This window comes from Pteropus alecto, unplaced genomic scaffold, assembly GCF_000325575.1.
Source record: "Pteropus alecto unplaced genomic scaffold, ASM32557v1 scaffold185, whole genome shotgun sequence".
In the NCBI taxonomy this organism is placed as follows: Eukaryota; Metazoa; Chordata; class Mammalia; order Chiroptera; family Pteropodidae; genus Pteropus; species Pteropus alecto.
Window position 1 is genome coordinate 9,686,428 of NW_006438088.1, and position 23,288 is coordinate 9,709,715.

Below are 23,288 nucleotides of genomic sequence, written 5' to 3' on the forward strand. Positions count from 1 at the left end.
TTTCTTTCCTGTGTGTCTCCTTTATTCCTCATACAAAATGCTTCATTTCTGACATTTCTTTCACCAAATGAGTGGAGTTTTTTTTCCCCACAACAAGCAATTCTCTGTGAAACCAGCTGGGTATCCTACAATTGAACTCAATTCTAATACTATGTATCTGGAGATAGTGTCAGATTCTGTAGGTTAAGAGCTCAGTCCCATGAAAGACTATTTTTCCCCCTCTGAAGATGCCAGTCTCAAGCCCAGATTATCCCCTGTGCTTTTGACCAACCAGCTATAGATTGGAGGTTCCAGTGGCCCACTACTTGTGTTTGATTAATTTGCTAAAGCAGGGCACAGAATTCAGGGAAATACTTATGTTTACCAGTTATTTAAAAGATATGATAAAGGATACAGATGAACAGCTAGATGAAGAGATACATAGGGCAAGGTCCAGAATGGTCCCAAAATGGAGGAGCGTCTGTCCCCATGGAGTTGGTGTGAATGTGTTTGCCAGCCTGGATGCTTCCTAAACCCTGTACTGTTGGGGTTTAATGGAGGCTTCATCACATAGGCATGATCAGTTATTATTTTTAGCCCTTTTCCCCCTCTGTGGAGGATAAGTGGGAATGAGGTTGAAAAATCCATGCTTTTCATCAAGCAGCCCACCCAGCATCAACTCATTAGAACAAAAGATGCTTCTTGTTCTCTTATCACTTAGGAACTTACAAGGGTTTTAGGAGCCCTGTATCAGAGATGGAGTCAGAGACCAAATATTAGAACAAGAGATCCTTCTAGTATTCTTATCACTTAGAAAATTCAAGGGTTTTAGGAGCTCTGTGCCAGGAACAGGGGACAGAGGCCAATATGTATTTTCTATTATCTCATAGGTACAGGGATACAAGAAAGGTTCTGCGTTGTGGTAATAAACTTTTCTTGTTGCACCGTAATCTGCTCTTCCCTTGGACTGGCAATGCACAGCATCACCTGCCTGTGAGGGTATCAGCCCCTGTTTATAGTCCCTCCTTACTTTATGACTGGAAACTATTATCCCCTCTGAATGGATAGACGTAGCTAGTGTTACAGGGGACAGATTTGTTTCTTGCCATATTATTTTTCTTGGCTCTGAAATGGTCTCCAGGAAAACCACTTTACAAGAAGAGTTGCTGAAAGAAATGTTTGTCACCAAATGAGAGGTGGCTTGTCACAAACATATAAGCTAGCTATTCTTGGTTCACATCAGTGTTTCACAGACTATATTTATGGGACCCCGTATATATGATACTGAGGTGCTCAGGCAGATTTAGTTCCCAAAATCAAATGTAGTGGCTAGCACTATATCAGATAGCCACCTCAGAATTTAGAGACACTATTCTAGAATATAGATATTTCTATTATGTCCCATTTTAAGTAATAATATCAACAGCAGCAAAACAATAATAGTTAATATTTAATGAATACACTGTGCTAAGCACTTTACAAGTGTTACCTCAAGTCATCTTTACAACAGCCTGTGAGACAGATGAGTATATTCTCCATTTTATTATTAAGGGGTGAGCCTCAGAGGCGTGGAGGAGCTTGCCTCAGATCACACAAATACTAACAATTTTGGTCTGATATCCAAGTCCACATTCTTAATGTTGCTGTGACCTTGTCTAGCTTCACTATTCTAATTTTATACTGTATTATGTTGTTATTACTTGAAGTGAGGCAATAGGTCAGAAATGTCTGGAAAATCCTACCAACCAATGTTTTCATTTTGAAAAATCATGTTTTTCGCACTGATACTGATAGTTTATTGCCTGATTCTTTTGGCTCCCAGATTTGAGCTCTGAAGTCACTTTGTACCATACTTGTTTATATTTAAGGTTTTGTGTATTGAGTAACCACATACCAACTTGCATCGTAGGTTTTTCGAAATGGTGAACACCATTACAGAGGAGAAGGGGAGAGGCCAAGAGGAAGGAGACTGTGAAACTGACTCCCTGGAGGTAACGAGTTAGATCTTCATGTTCATTTTACAAAGTTTCTCTCTGGCTGTTTTTTAAAAACGAAATATTTAAAACTTTACTGAAAGAAGGAAGGGTGTGTGTGTCCATGTGTGTGTGTGTGGTATGTGAGTGGTGATGAGGGTTGGGGGCTCAGCCCGGGTCTGTAAACTTTGCCTTTATGTTACATTACAGACAATTCTACTGCGAGCACTGGGAACACTCACCAACCAAACCAAACCAAGAGGGGAATGCTCAGTTTTCTTCCAAGAAATATCCAGAGCATTTTAATAGATCTGTTGACCTCACAAGAAACAGCTTATGCAATAGTGCTCTCATTCATCAAAGTGTTCCCAACTCCCCTTCTCAAGGAAGTGCAGGGATACTGTTCTTTTAGTGTTAGAAAAACATTCTTACACTTCTGTCCTTTGCATATCATCAGAATAATTTAAAATCTATGGTGTAGCATGGCTTCTACAGTATTCCCAATGGATTGGATAGTCTGTACAGTGAAGTCAAGCATACGTGTTTTAAGTATTTTGGCTTAGTTTGCCATAATGCCACAACTAGAGATACTGCTGGCATTTGTTTTTTCCCATGGATGTCCTCTTAGCATTACCATTAATGAATGACTACACTTATTTCTGGGCTGTGAAGATGAGATCTATCTTGGCTTTCCCTCTCATTGAATATCCCTTTGTAACCAGAGCACTTTTATAATATGAGTTATTAAATAACCTTAACATATTTTGCATAATTTATAATTCCATTATATCTTTGGTTACATTCTTAGATATTTTCAGCATTCTTATTTAAAATTATTTTGTTAGTATTCTAAATATTTGATTAAAAGGAGTCTTTCAATTTCATTACCACAAACTGAACTCAAACTTCAGGCTATGAGTGACATAGCAAAAATAATTCCTCTACTTCCCATTCCTTACAGTGTAAACAACAAGGATTACTTTAGTGATTAAGATTTCTATGCAGAATAATTATTTTCTGATCTTTACCTCAATTTGAGAGAGAATGAAAATTGTTTCAATACAAGTAGCATTTATTCCTGAAGCATTTAGGTACTTTGCCCCAAAACAAAATCAAAATGTTTGAAAGGTCAGATGCTCTGTAATGTTTTTAACTTCATTTAGGATGGTGTCAACATTTGGCACACATTAGGTATTAATGCAGTTCTATAACTACAGATTTGAAGCTAATCTTTAGACACTTTGGTCTTTCAAAAACTTCTTCCTGAAAGCCCATGTTAAGATTGCTTTTCTTTCTGATTTGAATAGTAAGGTTTCTTTGAAGCAATACAATTGTGAGAGGGATTCAGCCTCCTTTGGGTCACAGTGAGAAGCCCCTTCTAACTGGTCATTTCTGGCTCCAGTGAGATCCCCACGCCGGGGTCAGGAGCCTTGGATTCTGATTTAACTTTGCCAACAGCCAGTTTTGTAACTTTGGACAAAAGTTCATACTCCCTCTGGACTAAGGTGATTTCATTCCTTTAATGAGAGTTGAACAAGATCTTCAATGTCCTTTCCCAGCTAAAGTTTTTTATAATTTTCAAGATTAGTACAGACTGTATGTGGTTTTTCACATATAGCTCAATACCATTTTCAGAGGACTTTTCTATTTTTCTTTTGACTTTAAGCCTTGTTTTCTTACTCAAGGCTACATTTTGACATGGAAGGGTTATAAACATATACCTTAAATAATTTAATGTGTTAATAAGTTTATGTTAAACTCATTGAACAGTTTATTACAGTTAATTATAAGGATTCTAACACTTATCAACTGTGGTCCCTATTTTTGTTCTCCCTGCCTTTCATATCTCCACTAAGAGCAAGGGCATCTGCCCAGTAACCCAAGCCAGACATCTTAAGAAACCTCTGCTCCCAGCCTCTCTCATCCTCACATCAGTCTTTCTTCCAGCCCCTTCACTTCATTCTCATCCTCACACCAGTCTTTCCTCCAGCCCCTTCATTTCATTCTTTCTGTCACTCCTCCATCTCAGGTCTTCATCATCTCCCATGTGATGTGATCTCTCTCCTGCTGTCAATACACTGTCATCAGATCTCTCATGTAGGTTTAATCCTGTGACTTCCCTAATTAAAACTCTTCAGTGCTACTTTTCACACCATGCAATGTTCTTCAGTCTGGCTGTAACTTACCCTTTCCTTTGTACCCTGCAGTCCAGCAGTGCCAAACTCCTTTCTGTTTTCCAGATGCCCAAGCTTTTCTTGCTCTTGGACTTGACATGCAGATGCCTAACTCTACATGCTTTTTCTGCTCTGTCCCACTTGGTGACTACATCCTAATTTTTTGAGATCCAGCTTATGTCATTTTTTCCTTTGGATTACTTCTGAACACCCCTTCTCACTTTGCTCTGCCCTCATAACATGTTTGCCCACTCCTGTGTCCTAGCTCTTCTTGTTGCATTATAATTCGATACCCAGCACCAGACGGTTAACATCCAAAGGCTAGACTGTGGCTCTATTTCTCTTTTAATCATATAGTCTCCATTAGTGCCAGGAGTCCAGGGAGTACAGTCCAAAGACTTCGAAGAGTTTGAAGCTGGAGAGTGACAAAACCAGAATTGTTTAAACAGTATCTCAAACTGGGAAGAGGGGGATATGGATTGGAGGGGACAGAGTAAATGCTGGGAAACTGGCTTGAAGGTTGTTTCATCAGTGTTAAGTCAATGAAGGAATGATATCATTATCAAGCCATTATCAAACCATTCTCTTTTTACCTCTTTTTTTCTTTCCTTGAAAAGAGAACCATACAGATTACTGAAATCCTTTTAGTGCTCAATACAAAATATGCTGTGTCTCCTACTTCACTCCTCTCCCCAAAACAAACATATATTCTCCACCCCTTATCAGTCCATCTTTCCTTCCCTCCTTCTCTCTCTCCCCGTCTCATCTTCCCTCCTTTTTCCCCAACATCTTTATTTTTCTTACATGCATCTGCACCTCACTGTTTCATCAAAATGGGCATATGATTGACACAAACCTGAGGCAGTCATAGCAGCTGGCCCTGTGCACGTGTTTATACATAGTTTCCAGTGTGCATAAAAAGCTGACCTCTTAGATGGAGTGGGGCCAAAGGGAAGGTTTTCCTTTGACTCAAACATCTGTCACTTTCTTACCATTTCCTTTTCTGATGATTTGCCTTACAAATTGTAAATTATGGTTTAGAATTCATTTAAATCAATTTAGAATCATCACACTGGTTTTTCTTTAGCATCCTATTTCTATTTCTGTTCAGATCTGAAGCTGAATATCCACAGTTACCACACTGTCTGAGAAAATATATCACATACAGTATTGTATGATATGAGTATCAGTTTTGTTCCTCAGTCATTCATTCTGTTGGAAGGGAAAAAGACTTTTTCCTATACTAACTTGGTTTCAGTGATTGGGGGCCTGCGAATTAACTGACAAAAGACAGATTGACAAGAAAAAAGACAAAGCTGGTTCATGTAAATGGGAGCAGAGGAAGAAGTGGCTTTTAAACAGCTAGAATTAAGAATTTATCTTAATAAGAAGGGTCCTTAATAAGTAGGACTTCAAGGGACAGCACATGGTGAGAAACAAGTGGAAGGTATGGTTCTGTAAAGATTTTGTTTATGCAATTTCTCATCCAGGTAGGAGTGGTCCTGAACCTCCCAGAGAGGGGATATGGCAGCTGTATTTTCAAGAGGATTTGCTTAAGTCAACAAAAGAAATTTAGATAAGGTTTTATCTGCAGCTGCTATTTATTTTGATATTTTTATTCAGCTTAAAATAATCTTCATCCCACATTTGTGGGTCCAAGTGGATCTCATCAGTTCACTCAACAAATATTTATTGGGCACCACTATGTGGTAGGTACTAATTCTAGGTGCTGGAGATACAGCAGAGAACAACATAGAGGAAAATCCCTGCACTCATTGAGCTTACATTCTAATAAGTAAGATTTCTAGTATGTTTGATAATGATCACAGTTAAGGAGAAAAATAAAGCAGGGAAGGAATTAGGAAGTTACAGTGTAATGGGATGTGCAATTTTGGATGAGGAAGTTAGGGAAGACTTGTTGAGAAGGTGATTTTGAGCAAAGATCTGAGAGAGGAGAGATCAATCAAAATAGATATTTATACCTGCAGCATTTTTAGCATACTATTAATGTTATTAATAGTTAATGTTTTTCACATTTATATATTAGGAAGGCAATACAGACTGAAAACTAACAAAGCTATTATTTGGGTCTTTGAGGTGATCACTCACCTAATATAATTAAATATAGAGAGAAGTACATAGGTTTCTGGAAGGTGGTTGTTTTACCATCAGTCCCTTCACAGTGCAAGGACTAAATGAATCACCACTTTGTCATTTGGCCTTGTCAGTATTGTCTTTCTCCTCCGACTTTCTTTCCAGCACCAGTTTAGATTGTTCTGGGCAGGCAACAATAGAGGGATGATTCTAGAAGTATTCTCATCATTGCTTCAAAATGCAATCGTTTCCCTTAGCAACAACCTGAATTCCTAGCCTATTGCCATAGAAATAGAATGCAAAATATATAAGCAGTGCAATCTTACTTTTTATTTTTTAAAACACTCCTTTCCCTGCTCCTCTTTTTCTCCATATTTACCATTTCACATATCTTGCCTTCCATTGGCCCAGCTCTGTTCTGCTTTTTCTGGCCATCACATGGATAATTCTATGTCCTTACAGGCTGGGCCAGTCTCCTCAAACCTGCCTTTTCAATTTATATCTCTGTCTTGTAAGAATCGAAAGAAGAGATAAAAAGAAACCAAGCAGCAATTACTCATTGGAACAGTTTTCAATCATGTCTGTCTTACTAAAAGTCCTTTTGGTTTTTACTATGACTACTTCTAACAGAAGTCAACTTCTGTACCTAATAAATATCTTTTAAAAAAGAATAGCCTTTTGATGTGTTGGATTTCTGGGGGAAACTAAAACTCAAGCAGCTTCATCTAGGCTTGTATATTCTTCATTGTGCTATATAAATATCCCTATGGCAAAATTCCTTTCAACCAAAAGTAAACCGATAATGATTTTAAATGTCTTGTTTTGGCACTTGATTGAAAAAAAGATTATCAATTTTTCTATACCATGATTAATTAATTAAGCAAATAATTACTGAGCATCTGCTATAAGCCATATATTGTTCAGACTAGGGATAGAGCAATTAAAGATAAAATCTTAGTTCTCAAAGAGATCAGAGTCCAGACTGGAAAACAGACTGGACAAGAGCGATAAATGCATGGGAGAGTGAGTGCAGGTGGCCCTGGAAGTACATCAGATCAGAACGTAACCTGGACTTTGAGGGTCAGGTGGGTGATTCAGGAAAGTTTCCTGGAGTTTGATTTTGAAGGATGAGGCAGAATTACCCAGGTAGAAAGCACAATGTGTGTAAAGGCACAATGATCTTGGGAACCTTGCTGAGAGATTTTGGAGGAGATTGATGAGAGAGAGAAGCTTGGACACAGTAAGATCCTGAAGAGTATTTATGCTGTATTAAGGAATTTTGATTTGATCTAATAAAGCAGAGGCAGTGGTATGAACCTGGAAAGCGCACTCTGAAACTTTTGGTTTGGGAAGTTCACTGTCAACTTAATGGAGAATAAATTGGAGATCAGGGCAACAAGAGAGGGTGGAGAAGGGAGGCTAGTTAAAATAAATAAGTCACGGGATGTAGTGTACAGCACAGGGAATATAGTCAATAATATCATAATAACTTTGCATAGTGACACATGGTTACTAGACTCATCATGGTGATCACAATGTAAGGTATGTAAATGTTGAATCACTGTTATACATCTGAAAGTAATAAGATGTTTTATGCTAACTATACTTTAATTAAAAAGATTTTTTAAGAGTCTATATAATTACCACAGAAGAAAAGTAAAAAGGGCTTGATCCTAGCAATAACAGCAAAGATAAACCTGACAGCATTTGGCAATCAGTTTAATATGGGAAGCAAGAGAAAGAATGGAGTCTCAGATAACCACCAGAGGTTGACCAGCTGTATACTTAAATAAGCAAATGGCCGTCTAGTGGATATTGACAGTATGCTGGAACACCTTTATAATACAGGTGTTTGGAAACAGCTAATATTCACCTTATAAGCTCTTATGCTATTATAGGATTTCACTACAGCATTGGTAGTGAAAAGAACTCAAAATCCGGAATCTTATGAGCTGGGTTTAAACCACAGCTTTGACGTATTTTCACTGGAAAAGATCAAATGAAAAGATCATTTCACTGATCATTTCTAAATTGGAGCTAATCATAGACCTTCCCTACTATGACAGGCTTATTATGAATATCAAATGAGATGGGTTATCGAAAGTTAATTTTTTCTTTTAAATTATTATAGAGCATTATAATAACGTAAGGTGGTGGTAGTATCTGGTTCAGTGTATAGGTTTCTGTTCCTTTGAGGGTGCACACTGGCAAGGATGAACTACTTCGGTGATGTTCCCTGCCCTGCCTCCTGCTGGCTTGGGTCTTGGCTAGTAGATTTCCAGCATGCATGGCACAGCATGGCAGAAATTTGCACCACAGGAATTGGATGTGGAGATTGGGGCTTCTTCAGGTAGCATTTTTGAACTATGTTTACTGCCTCTTTGCTGGAGCCCAGTTTTATCTCTTCGTCTGTGGAAATTGCTAAATGATCCCTGCTACCTCTTGTCTCACCTGAAGACATACCCAGTCTTCAGCTCTGGACTAGGACAATCTTCAGCCTACATTAGCAGCCAGAATAAGAGTGTTCTCTAATCTACCACTAGGTACCTAGGAATGAGTGCTCAGCGTTGCCACTGGGAAAGTAGTCACCTCCCTTCCAGATTTTGGCCTCTGTCCTTAGCCAGAGAAGGGCCCATGACAGGGAGGTCATTGCTCACCCAGTCCTGGCATAGTATTGGACATAGTTTTAACCCAAGAACATACAACCTCATTGCTTTCTCTTAGACTTGGAAACCTGTTGGAAACAAACTGGAGCTGGTAACAACACCCTCCCTGCCAACACACACACACATCTTCCTTATTTTCTGTGGTAGTGGTCTTTCAAATGGAGAATGTATACCCCAGAGAGTTTGCAGTGATCTGACTATCTACTTCTGTAGGTAATTTGTTGGTTTGATCTCTGCTTCCTTTTATGATCTCTTTGCCTTTCATATTTTGTAGTTTCCCTATAATATATCTGAGTGTGAATTTATTTTCACTTTTCCTATTTAAGGCTCAATTTCTGGAAGTTATATTTCTATCTCAAATCCACCTGACCTTTTTCAGAGTATCTTTTATATATTTTTTTAATTTATTATTTTTATAACTTACATTAAATGTACTTTACAGTTTCAGTTTCTTTTTATTTTATGAAGTTTTAGAGATTGATATTTGTCAAATCAGCTCTCACTAGTGGTGAATTATTTCCTTATATATTTAAAAATTTTGAATTGTGAGCTCAATTTCAGTGGTCCATTAACAGTGAAAATCCTGCATAGTTTATATTGAGAGCCTCCTTTTAAAGTGTTTTTGCTTTGATTCTGCTAGGAACTCTAGGGATGTCACATGCTCAAGACCAATTATGGGTATTTTAAGTATAAATTTGAACTCCAAACTGCATGAGGATCAGCCAGTGGTTGAAAGTATTCAGAGAAGACTCTTTTCTGTCTACTCAGAGCTCAGTTTGAGACAGACAAGCTTTCTTTTTGTTTCCCAGTACAGTGGGCTGACTTTTCACCAAGTTAAAGTCATTTAAGGACTCTGGTTTTTGTGTTCTAGCTCTTTACCTAATGTTGGCACAAGGCCTCTTTTCTTATCCCTTCATGGGCTTTGAGACTAACTTTCCAGATAACGTATTGACAAACTGTAGCCCAAAAGGTGAAATCCAACCTACCACTTCTTGGTAAATAAAGTTTTATTGGAACACAGACATGCCCATTTGTTTACATATTGACTGGGCTGTTTTCGCCCTATAATGGCAGAGCTGAGTAGTAGCCACAGAGATTATATGGCCCATAGATCTGCAAATATTCAGTATCTGGCCCTTTACAGAAATGTTTGCCAGCCCTTGCCCTAGATTAATGAGACTGACAGCCCTGCCCTCATCCCCACACTGTGGGCCACAGGGATATCATCAGTGCTTGAGATTATCTGTCGAGTGTTCTTTTTCCTCTTTATTTCTAGCTCCTGGTAGTTTTTACTTTTTTACTTTTTTGATAGATATTGATGCTAATCACACTGGCTAGACATTTAAAAGTTTATATAACTTATTTTATCTAGGCGTTTTTAGCAAGAAGATTTTCATGTAACTAATCCTCTAAAACCAGAAGCCCATTTTTACTATCTTTGGATAGTCATATATTATTTTTTAATATTTCCTTGACTTAACCTTTTAACTTTAATCATTTAAAATTTTTCTTTGTTTTCTAATGCAATTCTTTAAGGCCATGAAAATTGTCATCTACATACCTCTGTATGTGTGGGTATTTGATATGTAATGTACTTCTTGTGATTTTTTAAACTATTTTGTAATTCATTTCATTGATCAGTTCAATGAATAAAATAATCAATAAAATTGATTAAAGTTCAGTAGTCAGTGGCTCTCTTATTTTTAATATCCTGTGATCAAAGATCTGGTTTTTATGGTATCAGTTATTTGGAATTTGTTGAAATTTTCTTTGTGGCTTAGTATGACCAATTATTATATATTTTTCATAATGCCTGAAAAGAATTTATGTCTGGGTTTAGGGCTCTCTCCCTCTGTATATGTTATATCAAATTTGTTAATTGTGCCGTTAGGGTCTTTATTTTAAATCTGTCTTCTAGATATATCAGTTTCTAAAAAAGTTCTGTTAATACCTATTGTAGTTTATATTTGTCTATTTTTCTTTGTAATTTATCAGCTCTACTTTATGTATTTTAAAGCTATGTTGTGAGTGTAAAAATCCAAGATCATTGTTCTCATTTGGGTTATTTGTCAGTATTAATGTTAAATGTGCTAGCTTAAAGACATGTCTTAATCTTTGATGTCCCTGCATCCTGTAATTTCAGTCTGAGACAGAGATGTGCCTTTCTGGATGCCTCCAGATCTGTAGAGGTTTCTACCAGATTCTCTGTAAACGCCTTTCATTTTGATCCAGTTTTCCATATGTGACTAATACACCTGACAGTTTGGGGTTTAGGAATATAGAGATTTCCTTTTTACATCAAAGATGAATTTCCCTCTATTTTCTATTTTTATATTGTTTTTGGTCTTGGAGAATTGGGAATGATATTAAAAAAATCTTTACCAATGTCAACTAGTAAGACCCTAAATTTTTCTTCTTACCCAAACCAAAGCCTTTTAAGGGTTGTATTCTCTTGGTAGAGTTGTGAAATACTTAGACAGCACCAGAAGCTGAAAAACAAAAGAAAGATGAATTAGATGTGCTAGGTATTGATAGATATTGATGCTAATCACACTATCACCAGAATCAATGAAAAAGAGGATTAATGGGTAGAAGAATCCAAGTGAGCTTTTGAAGAAACCTATCCATTTAAATACCTCATCCCCACTGTATTCACAACAGTTGTGGAAACATGGACACGCCATCTGCTTTATATTGAGAGTGTCTCTGTTTTGGTCCTTGAAGCCGCTTTTTGGAATGTCATCATGTTTCCCCTGTTAAAGCTACCTGATAAAATAATGAAAACTGCTCTTGGAAAAGTTGATGTTTAAAATGTAGAATGCAACTAATGTTTCATCTTCTCTCCCCATTTTTCTTTGCAGTATGACTATGAACATGATGAAAATGGTGACAGAGTTGTTTTAGGAAAAGGCACTTATGGGATAGTCTACGCAGGTCGAGACCTGAGCAACCAAGTCAGAATTGCTATTAAGGAAATCCCAGAGAGAGATAGCAGGTACAGTAATTGGGGTTAGTAAAAAGCCATTTTCTAAGGTATATTGAGTTGTTTGTAGCATTTTAGGAAATATTTTAGTGATATTCTAAGTAATGAAACGGTCTGAAAACTCCGTTGTTTTAATTAGTTCCCTCTAAGGCTTAACTGCTGCATCTTTCAATGAATTACAAGACTTTGGTGGAAACAGACAGCATTTCTGAAGTAACAAGGGCAGGACTTGCAAAGAATAGAAAAGAGAATGGCCCTGTGTGTCTTGGGCCCAGTTTATGTCAGATAATGGTTGGTTTATTGTATGCATAGATGCGGGGTAAGCATTCTGAAATGGTTTGAACCAGAGGTTCCAGTTTCCAGTCTGGCACATAAGGAGCTTAGAGGTCGTCACTCCATCCTAACAACAACTAGAAAGCTAAACAAACTAATAAATCAACGGCTGTTCTTAGATCCATCAGATAAGTCAGGTCACAGGAGAAGCCACTGCCCCTAAAGTGGAGAGACACTCATAAGGGAGCGCCACACTTTTGTACATTTTGTTTCCAGGCTCCCTACCAGGTCCTCACAGTTAATACAGGAGAAAAATCCCATGGCGCTTCTGATGGGGCGCAGGGAAAGGAATCATTTTGAAATATGCCAAAGCATTCTGTTCTTAACAAGGCCTGCTCTTAAGAGAAACTATTTGTACCAGGGCCTAGCCTGTTGGGGTGCTCTCAGAGCCTGACCAACCTGGGAGAAGGGAAATACCCAACTCCAGCCTTCTCTAGCCATCCTGTCCCACCTAAGGGAGGGTGGCAGGAGAGGAGGTGGGAAGCAGGGCTGAGAAACTGTGACATTCATAGCTCAGCAGCCATTTGTTTCTCCAAACAAAATCATAGAAAGAGAGAAGAACAGATATTCAGTAGGCAGACAGCTGTTGCTGTCTGCCACCTGTATGATTCCATGTTTTCTGTGCTGTTGTTGCAGTTTCCTCTTGTTGAATTCATGAGACGTGTGTGTGAACTCTTATGAAATAGTGACAGAAATTACTCATTAAGAACCTAGAGTAATGTATATAAATTTGTCATATTAAAATTTTTGTTGAATATTCCTGTATGTTCTTAAGTAACATATACATAGAATAGATTTTGAAACAATATAAAAATGTAAAGGAGTTGTCACTATCAAACTGTTATAGCAAACTCATTAATGTTTAGCAACGTCCCCTCTGCTCCCACCACCAGATGAAGATAAGCAGGTATACAGAAGAAAACCACTTTTAAAATCATCTTTGTAGCTTTCACAAAGCTATACACAAAGCACACATAAAGCACAGTGACAGCAACAAAGGTCACATTCCATAGTAATGCACTGAGCATAATATGGGCTCTTCAAAAACAGGCATGGCAGGCCCTTCTCTTGAACAGCTGGCACAGGACAACTTCTTGTTTCCTATAAAAGAAGATTACAATGAAGTCTATCCTGTTATTGTGAGATACAATACACAAGGGTATTTCCATCTGTGTGCCCTAGAGAGGTTTAGATGTTGCATTTTAGAAAGGTAACAGCTAGAATAATTGCTAAAGTACTAGGATGGGTGTGAATAATGCATGATCCAGCATACACTAAACATTGCCACTGTAATGAAGGATTATAGCAACAAAAATAGTGTCTTCTGTATTTCCTTCACACTCTGAAAACACTTTGTTGGAGCAATTGTAAGAGAGAGGTGGTGGATTTTAAGTACACTGTCATAATCTATCCCAACTAGTGATTAACCTTGGGTTGGCTTCCTCTTCTAACATTCTATGAACCCCTGAACTGTTTGTTTAGATCAGTTGTTCTCCACCCAGCTGTATATTAGAGTCAACTGAGGAACTTCTAAAAACGCTAATGCTCAGGTTGTACCACCCAAAATTCTGGGATAGGCCAGATGTCTAGCCAAAGTGAGAAACACTGGTTTAGATGATTATAGTGGGAATTTGACTCAGAGTTGGTGCTCTGGAGACAACTATAGATTAATGAGTTTTCAAAGCTGAATATATATAAGTATTTCTGATTATCTATACCATTTCCTCCTTCCACTGTTACAGTTAATTGAGAAGAAATAGGACTTGCTTATAATTCCCATAGACAAGCATAGCTTATGGACCTGAACAAATTATAATTTCATGCTTATTTACTGCTTGGCACTCACACTTTCACTTACACTTAGTGAAAATTGTTGGGTATTACTAATCATTTCCATATTAAAGAAGAGTTCTTATTCTTAGCTATGATGAATCCCGATTATTATTGTAACTTTCGAGCTATCCTTCGGTTACATAATACAGAGGTGGGGGAGAGGGAGCATATATTTGCTTTTCTATGATCTTAACATTTAAACATTCATGATTAATTTTCAGCAGATGGTTCATCATAAACTGAGTTAGTCACTTGCTTAAAGTTATTTAGTGATCTTGATCTCCTAAATCTGTACAATAGGCCCAATATTTGCCACTAATTTATCTCATGTATATCAAGAGCAATTTCATTAACTAGTATTAATAAAATGTTTTAAACCCCATGGAAAAAATAATGTGAAAATGTCTTCATAGTTGAGAATCATTACTTAAGTATCTTAATGGTAGAACTATATACTGATATTTTTTATGTTATCTCATTTAAGGAATTATCAAAATGGTGGTGTTGTCCTTAACTGATAGCATGTTAAAGAGCTCAGTTTAATACTTGCCTTTATAGTTCCTAGAGTGATTCTAAAGAAAGATAAAATGAGTAAAAGATCTAAAATACAAGTCAATTTTTTGTTATTGTTGGAAGCTTTTTGAGTATTATTTCACAGATTATAGAAGTTTGCTTAAATTAAATAAATTTGGATTTTTGTATTCTAATAATTTATAGCTTATCCTGTAAAGCTTCATGAAAATAGTATTATTTCATACTAACCATACTAACTTATCGGCATTCAGAAAAATCTGTTCTGCTTATATGGATTTGCCCTTGTAAGAGCTAAGCATTTTTTGTATGGAGGACTGAGGCAGGTTATGAGGCATCAGATCCGTATTTAATATGTCTTAGTTGGTGCCTTTCACATCTTTAGCCTTCATTGCAGGGCACAAAAAAAAATAGGAAATAGCTTTGATACTGTTTCTCATTGCTGACACTCTACTATAGTTATACAATAATTATAGTAGAGTTACAATGGGTTTAGGATTATTATTTAGAAGTCTAAGTTTTATAGTACTTCAGATAATCATCAGAAGTGGTGTTCTATTTGTTCTAGTAATGTGAAATATTTTCATTTTATAATTTGATAAAGCAACATACACCAAGTACATGATTTTGAAGCCTGGTTTAGAGCTGCGCTTACTGTGTGAGGTCTTGGTTAGTAATGATTTTGGGGGAAAAGCCTGATAAAATAGAATTGGCGGACACAGTAATGTGAGGATTTTGAGGCAAGGGCCTCAAAGGAACTTGGGATATAAATGGTTTTATGTTTTCCATTGAATATTTGATAGGTGGGTCTTTCAGTAAGTTCTGGAATGAACGTTAAAGTTACTTACAGTTTTAGTTTTCCTGGGCAAGAGTCTCCTGGAATAGTAAAGTTGTGTTATGAGGCCATAATAAAGTTACGAGACCAAAGTTATGTTAATGTAGACAGTGAGCTGTGTGGATGATTTCAGTTTTCTTGGGTTCAAATCTTAGCTCTGTCACTTACTAGCTTTGAGATCTTGGACAGGTTAGTCATCCTCTCTGTGAATCAACTTCTTCATGTGTAAAATGGTCATCTTAATAGTACCTTCTCATGGGATTGTTGTGAGAAACGAGTTAATATATACAAAAGGCTTAAACAAGTTTCTGACAAACATTTCCTCTCGACCCTACCACGGCTCCAGCTTCATGGAGTTTATGTTATTATAAATAAAGGGCTTAGATGGTCATATTTGATCTTATACATGGGCATATATTTAGATGACATTTTCAATTTGTACTGTGTAAATTTATATGCTAAAGTCTGGCTACACAATTAGCTCATCGACATTTGCATGTCTTTTAGATACTCCCAGCCCCTACATGAAGAAATAGCATTGCATAAGCATCTGAAGCACAAAAATATTGTCCAATATCTGGGCTCTTTCAGTGAGAATGGTTTCATTAAAATCTTCATGGAGCAGGTTCCAGGAGGTAAGAGATGTTTTTCTTTCTTTAAAAAGTATAAATTTCTAGGGCCTTGAAGAGGAGTCAAATTGAACAGGATTAACAAGTTTAAGGTCTTAGTTTGTCTAAGTTAAAAGAAAAATTAGACTTGTGACATTACCTTGCAGTTTATTAGGAGACAGTAAATAAATATCTGAATCATTTTACTGTCAGTCTTTGTGACTTGGATTAAGGTTAACAAATGAGTGGCTTTTCACTAACTTTTTAATAATGAGCATCTTCAGAGCAGGGACACTTTCCTATTCATATTTAAGCCCAAGTATCTTGTAAAGTTCTTGGACCACTGTGAATAACCAATAAATGTTAGCTTAAATTAGTGTTACATTATTAATGTACTTTAAAGAACTCATTTGGGTAAGATTTTATCTGCTGTTTTTCCTTACTTTATAGGAAGTCTTTCTGCTCTCCTTCGTTCCAAATGGGGCCCATTGAAAGACAATGAGCAAACAATTGGTTTTTATACAAAGCAAATACTTGAAGGATTAAAATACCTCCATGACAATCAGATAGTTCACAGGGATATAAAGGTAAGATGAACCAGGATTCATTTTCATAATTTCCTTGGTGGGTAATTATTTTATTTGCAGAAACCATATTGTGTTATGGATATTAATTTAGAATGGTGAATAAATAATCTTAGAAACAGCAGACATATGAGATACCACTCTGCCCTCAATCAGTTATTGATGTTCATGTCTTATCTCTTCTACCCAAAGAATAAAGTCCATAACCATGATCAGCCAACAAAAGATTGAGCTTTCAGTACATGCCTGGCACTGTTTAGGTGCTCTGTGTGGTAGCACGGTGGAACAAAGGTGAACAGGATGTGGTCCCTGCTTCTGGGGAGCTTACAGGCTACTTAGTGTTTGTATCCTTGCCCACAGTAGCTGCTCAGTAGATGTTTATTGACTCAATAGCTCAATGGATGAATGGTTAGAAGGAAAAAAAATAAAACACCGTGTTCTCACAAGTATCATATATTTATGTATTAAACTAAAATTAGATAACCTATTAGTTTCTCTTTGAAAAGAGAAAATTCAGAATTAATAAATTTCTGACAAAGTCTGGACTGTGGAAATGTAAGTTAATATTATTACTCTAAAATCAACCCAAATGCCCATTTATTTGTGATACCCCTAACTATTTCAGGAAAAGAAGTAAAACAACATAGAAAAGAAAGTAGAGTGACTAGGAAATTAGGAATATCATAACTGAATTTATCTTGCATGCACCATGTATGGATAGCTTCTACTGTCTGTGAACTACAGCAAGCTTTGACTAGGAACTGTGTTTGACCTTGTGACCTGATAACTTGTAAACAAAAATGGTGTTAAAAATTCACTGTTGAGATTAACCGTTAATGAGGAGTTAGTGTCCTTGTTTAGTGTCCTCGTTTGCTCTAAGGACACCTTTTCTTATTGGACTTGCGAGCCAACCTCAAACAGTATTGGAAGAAAGATAACATTTTTGATTAAAGTCCTCTGTTCCCTAGGGTGACAATGTGTTGATTAATACCTATAGTGGTATTCTCAAGATCTCTGACTTCGGGACATCAAAGAGGCTCGCCGGCATTAACCCATGTACCGAAACATTTACTGGTATGTTTTTGCAATGGTGATACAGATCTCGTGTAGTTAAAGAACTAATTCTTGCATTTGAGCGTAACGTGAGAGGTAAATTTAGTCTTTGTTCTCACAAATATTAATGTTGATATCCCTTGATGCTCACTGAAAAATGTTATGCAGAATTTGATCTGGCCCTTTTCTCATCTTGTATTTATATGACTTGTTCAGTCTCCTGCTTAATGCCACTGAAGACATTTTAAAACTTTCAATTTGTTTTTTGTTTTTCTTTTTCATGTCATTACTTCTCTCCTGGTTGGCCTACAGTCACCGTAACCCTGACAGGATTTTTCTTTTTAAACATTTTTTTTTAGCCCAGCCTCTCCGTGATTCTTACTCATAACTTAATCACTTCCTATTTGGACTATGAATTCCCTCTTTCCTAATATATTTACTCTCTGTGGTGTATTCCTCTACTCGCAACATAAATAACTGGAGGATTTCAATTTGGAAAGAGGAAATGACTCACCAACTCAGAAGTGGGGTGGGGAGAGAGCTTGCCTAAGAAATTAGGCAATGCAGCTACTGAGCTGCCTCTAGAGCAAAGTCCTGGGAGGGTGGAGACCAGGTGTTTTACAAAAGGGTAACAGTGGCCAAGAGGAAACTGAGCCTCAGAGAGATTAATGACTGCCCAACAGTTATCGAGATGGCTTCTGGAATGCTCTCCATTTTAAGTTCTTATCACTACATTCTGCTATTCCTCGTGAAGTGTTAAGTTCTCATCATTATTATGAGAGAGAGATTTAGAAAAAAAAAAGATAAATAATCTTTGGTCTGATACAAAGCAGAATGGCCAGATGTCCCCATTTCTGAGTTCTGTGAGGTAGGTAGTACCTCCATTTTGCAGATGAGGAAATTGAGTGAGAAAAGAGACATTACAGCCGGAAGTCACAGCGGTTTATAAATGATAGAACTCAGATTTTTTTTTTATCTTCCTTTTATTCTTTGCTTTGACCTTCTTGCTTCAGTCTATCTTTCTCTCCACCTTACTGAATGAAATATCTGTTCTGGAAGCCTGGAAGGGGGAAAAGAAGAGAGAGAAATTCCATAAGTTTTCTCCTCAGAACAATCCATCAGCAACACCTCTTGCCTAGTTCCTACTCTCACAGCAATGAGTATTTCAAGGCCAAAAAAAAAAAAAAAAAAGAAAAAACATACACATTCAGAAAGTATTTTTTTGAACAAAATAAATTCTAACTTATTAGTAACTTTAAACGTCTTTATATTTCTTTTCTTGTACTGTCTTGTTTAGCAAGAGACATTTTAGATGCTTCCAAGATTCCACAACTTCTGAGAGGAAAATTCCTACTTTCAGACATTTTATTTGGGCAGTATGTTATTTTTATATCTTCTGTTAATCTTGAAAAGATTTTTTTAGTTCACTACGAAGTTGTAAAGCAGTCATCCCAGAGCCCTTTGCTTGTCTTCTTGCAGTGGCCTTACGTGAGAGTGACAACATGCGAATAATGTGCTAAGATCTGTCCCCAGTGCTGACCTTGATTCTTTAATCACTCACCATCATGAGCCTCAGCACTCACTTGGAGCTGGCCAAGTCTGAGCTGCTTAGGCAACCTCTGAGAAGCTGAGTCAAAAGACATTGGCCTGTTTCACCTCTTAGTGATGTAGCGAGTGGGAAGGCAGGAGCAGCCACCACTGATGGAGTGCTTACTGTATGCCCAACTGTATTAAGTGTTTTACATATGTTATTTCATTGAAATTCATACATCAGCCCTAATCCTTAGGTATCTTCCCCAGTTTATGGTGAGAAAATGAAGTTTCAAAGAGGTTTAATAACTCTCCCAAGGTCACAAAGCTAGTAATAGAGCTGTGATTCAAACTAGACTTAACATGCCAAGTAGAATTAACTTCTCCCCTTTCCTATTCCACCCACACTCTTCCCCATGTCAGTTGATGGCCACTCAAACTTAGAATTATCTACGGCGCCTCTCTTTTCTCACACTCCAACCCATTCCATTAGGGACACCTATTGGCTCTACTTTCAAAACGTGCCCAAAATTAGATCAGTTCCTCACCGCCTCCACTGCTACCACTCTTATTTCTCACTTGCATTACCTCAGTAGCCTGTTCTCCCTGCTTTACCTCTTGCCCCTACTGTCTATTTAAAATATGAATCAAGCCCTATCACTTAGAGACCTCAGTGGCTTTCTACTTTGATCTTCAGAGCAGATGAACACCAAAGTCCTTGTAATGGTGAACAAGGCTCCTTCCGACCCGATTCTGAGTCCATTACCTTTTAGACTTCATTTCCTACTTTCCCCCTGGCTCACTCTGTGCCAGAAACATGGGCCTTCCCACATTTCCTTCACCATGCAGGACCTTTGCACATGCTTTTCCTTCTACTAGTAACACTCTTCTCCCAGCTGTCTGCATGGCTAAGCCCCTCTCCTCCTTCACGTCTTAATTCCCTATTTACATGGCAGCCCTCCTTGGGGTCTGCTCCTCTTTCATTCTTGTGTTTTTTTGTTTTTTGTTTTTTGTTTTTTTTTTCCCCCATGACATATCACTTTCTAACATTATATAATTTACTTATTTTTTATGTAGTGTCTCCCACTACAAAAATGTAAGCTCCACGAGCCCAGGGATTTCTGTTTACTCTACAGCTATATTCTAAATGCCCGGAACAGTGCCTAGCCCATGGTAGGCCCTCAATGTAGATTTGCTGAATGAATGAATGGATAAAGTGCGATGTTAAAGTTTAAGCTTTTAGCTGCTAAGCTGTAGTGGCTCCCCAAGTGGTTGCAATGGCAAAGAAATTCTAAAATAGGTTAAAGTAATTTTTAAAACTTCAGAATAGAGATATATGAAGTATGGGTTTTAGAGTTAATACTCTCACTTGTTTCCTTAGGCTAATGTTCAGAATGGATTATAACTGCATTATCCAGCTCTGTAAATCTTTTTATATAAACTGTTATGTGTCATGTGTTTGTGGAATAAAGAGAACAGATATGAACACATAACTAAACCTGTTTTTTGGGGGGCACTTTTCAATGGGGGATAATTAAATATAATTGGCAAACAACATTCTTTGAAATATTGTCTGATGAATAAAAACATTGTCTAATTTATTGTTATTACTTGAATTGTCCAATTTTTAAAATTCATTATATTGTCGATCAGTTGGATTTCCTACCCAGATATTAAAACAACTCAGATTCTCTCATTACTTCTATTTTAGACCCAGAGACAACAAAAAGGAATGGTAGGCTTCAACACATACTTTCTAAGACCACTTAATTTTATTTACATCATAAAAAAGGATCACTTTGGGAGAAGCAATAAATGAAGAGAAATCAAAGCAGGAAAGATGATTTGAGAAGTGCGGTTACCTTATCTCTGGCCAGTTGAAATGCTTCCCTCCAGTAATGTTGCTGATTTAAGCTGAGAGCAAACATGTGCAGTTGAATGTGAATATGAGCTACTGCCATGTAATGATGAGGTCTAGAGGATTAACCTAGTAAGATGACAGTACTTGACAAAAATTATACACTTATTTTTATGACCAGCCAGTTTCTAGCCCATGACAGTGGATTTTGTAGAAACAACTTAGAGGAATTTTGCATAGCAGTTTTACCTACAAATCATGCACAAGGCATTTATAAAAGGTGTTTATATTTATTGAAATGTCTGTCAGTGGTTATGAACAGAAAATACTTAAGTAGCTCTTTTGGCACATGCCTCAGGATTTGAAATAATTCAGGATGGCATCTTGGATGGGTTCCTGTTTGCTGATTATATCATTCGTATGAGTATATCAGAAGCAGGGGATGTGGCAATAATCTGTTCCTGTTCTCACTATGTTCTCATTGCTAGACTTTGGGGAATCACTCCAGAGGGTATTAGAAGTGCAAATCCAGCCTCTCAGTTGAGCCAGCGAGACAACTGCAGTTGAGTGTTTATCTATGAAAGAGCAGACCAAAACTAGAACCACAGCATCTTGGCTCCCCATTTCATTCTCTTTACATCGTACTGCATTCTTCAACTCTGATTCCACACATGCTTTTAAATCTCCTTGCTTTTTCATTTTATTCTTCACACTGTCTGGTGATTTTTCTGTACTAATGGCTCATGGACTGTCTTTGACCTGTTAAACTTGTTTTTCCATGGACCCTAGGCACACAGCAGAAGCCATATATATTTGAATTACAGAATAAAGTACACCAAAAATTTATATTATTTGTAACAATGGCTTTCAGAATCTTCATGATTTCATGATTTAGAAATAAGAATGAAAACAGAAGAATTAAGCATTCAAATCAGAGATTGAGAAATATAAATCTAAGGAAATGGATGAATGGCCTATACTTTTTTTGGAAAAGATTAGAAATACACATAATAGAATTCATGCGCTTGAAAAACTGATTGCAGAAAATGTATGTTGATGTAGTTTCTGTTCTCAAATGACTAATTGTTAGACATTTCTAAGAGGTCCCAGTGAAATAAAACCTTAATTACACTAAGACATGAAAAGCTATCTGTTCATTACCAGATAATGTTGGTAAACTGTTTTTATATCAGTGATACAATCCATCATAAAATTGCTATTTCCTCTTTTATTAACAGCAGAGAAAACTGAAACTCAAAAAAGATGAGATTAAGACCTGACTCATGCTTTTAAAGTAGTCTTACTTATGTAGAGAAATTGAAACTGTCATTAGGTGATTCGTCTTTTTTCTCCTTTTAAAATGAAACTATGTTTGAATTATTTCCAGGTACCCTTCAGTATATGGCACCAGAAATAATAGATAAAGGCCCAAGAGGCTACGGGAAAGCAGCAGACATTTGGTCTTTGGGCTGCACGATCATCGAAATGGCCACAGGAAAACCACCCTTTTATGAACTGGGAGAACCACAAGCCGCTATGTTCAAGGTCACATTTCAAGTGTCTTAAAAACCAGTGGATAAAGCTACTGGATGTTCCGTGTGTGTGTGTCATATGTTTTTAAGCAAAAGGAAAGCAGCCCAAGTAAGCACAATCTCAGGGTGTATTACAGCTCAAGAAGACTCACTCCCCTCAGAGCATATACATCACACTGAGGATCTCTCTCTGCCTTAGTTTTCTCAGCCATACAGTGAGATTCAATGTAACTTCCTTTGACCATGTTTTCACAGTGCAGTGTAAATTACACATCACTCCATAAAAGGTGATTTAAGCTCTTTGGGAAACACAGTCTGAAAATCTTCCATAGAGGGAGATGAAAGAACACTTTTTATCCATTTAAGTATTAAATCAAAGCAGTATTTTCCTTTACTTCTCTATAGTAAGAGTTTGAAGTCTCCATTTTAAAAAAAAAAAAAAAAAAGCATGATTGTTATTTTAAGTACATTAATCTTACTCTCATATACCTACTCTGCTAGCCTGTTAATTTGCCCATTAGTCACACTTTTGGGAGTGTGAGAAGCAGCCCCACCTCCCAAAATAGCACCAGATATGGGCATAGGGCTGAGAGAGTCCAGGGGCCAAAGCTTCAGAATCCAGGGACTGGGAAGAGCAGTGACCTGTGGCTGAGGACCTGCAGTCCTCACCCGCCACACCACCATGCCAGAGGGAAGTTTAAACTAAGAACTTGTTTCCCTAG

At 37.2% G+C, this 23,288-nt stretch overlaps 1 protein-coding gene across 1 annotated transcript in view; it reads left to right on the top strand.

The window, feature by feature from the left end:
- The window catches only part of MAP3K5 (mitogen-activated protein kinase kinase kinase 5), a 167,903-nt gene that overhangs the window by 112,648 nt on the left and 31,967 nt on the right, over positions 1–23,288 (top strand). Inside the window, exons 14-19 of the mRNA XM_006915385.3 lie at positions 1,889–1,970; positions 11,748–11,881; positions 15,909–16,036; positions 16,460–16,596; positions 17,562–17,667; positions 22,422–22,579. Coding sequence (XP_006915447.1) covers positions 1,889–1,970; positions 11,748–11,881; positions 15,909–16,036; positions 16,460–16,596; positions 17,562–17,667; positions 22,422–22,579 — 745 coding nt within the window. The remainder of the gene's footprint in view (positions 1–1,888; positions 1,971–11,747; positions 11,882–15,908; positions 16,037–16,459; positions 16,597–17,561; positions 17,668–22,421; positions 22,580–23,288) is intronic.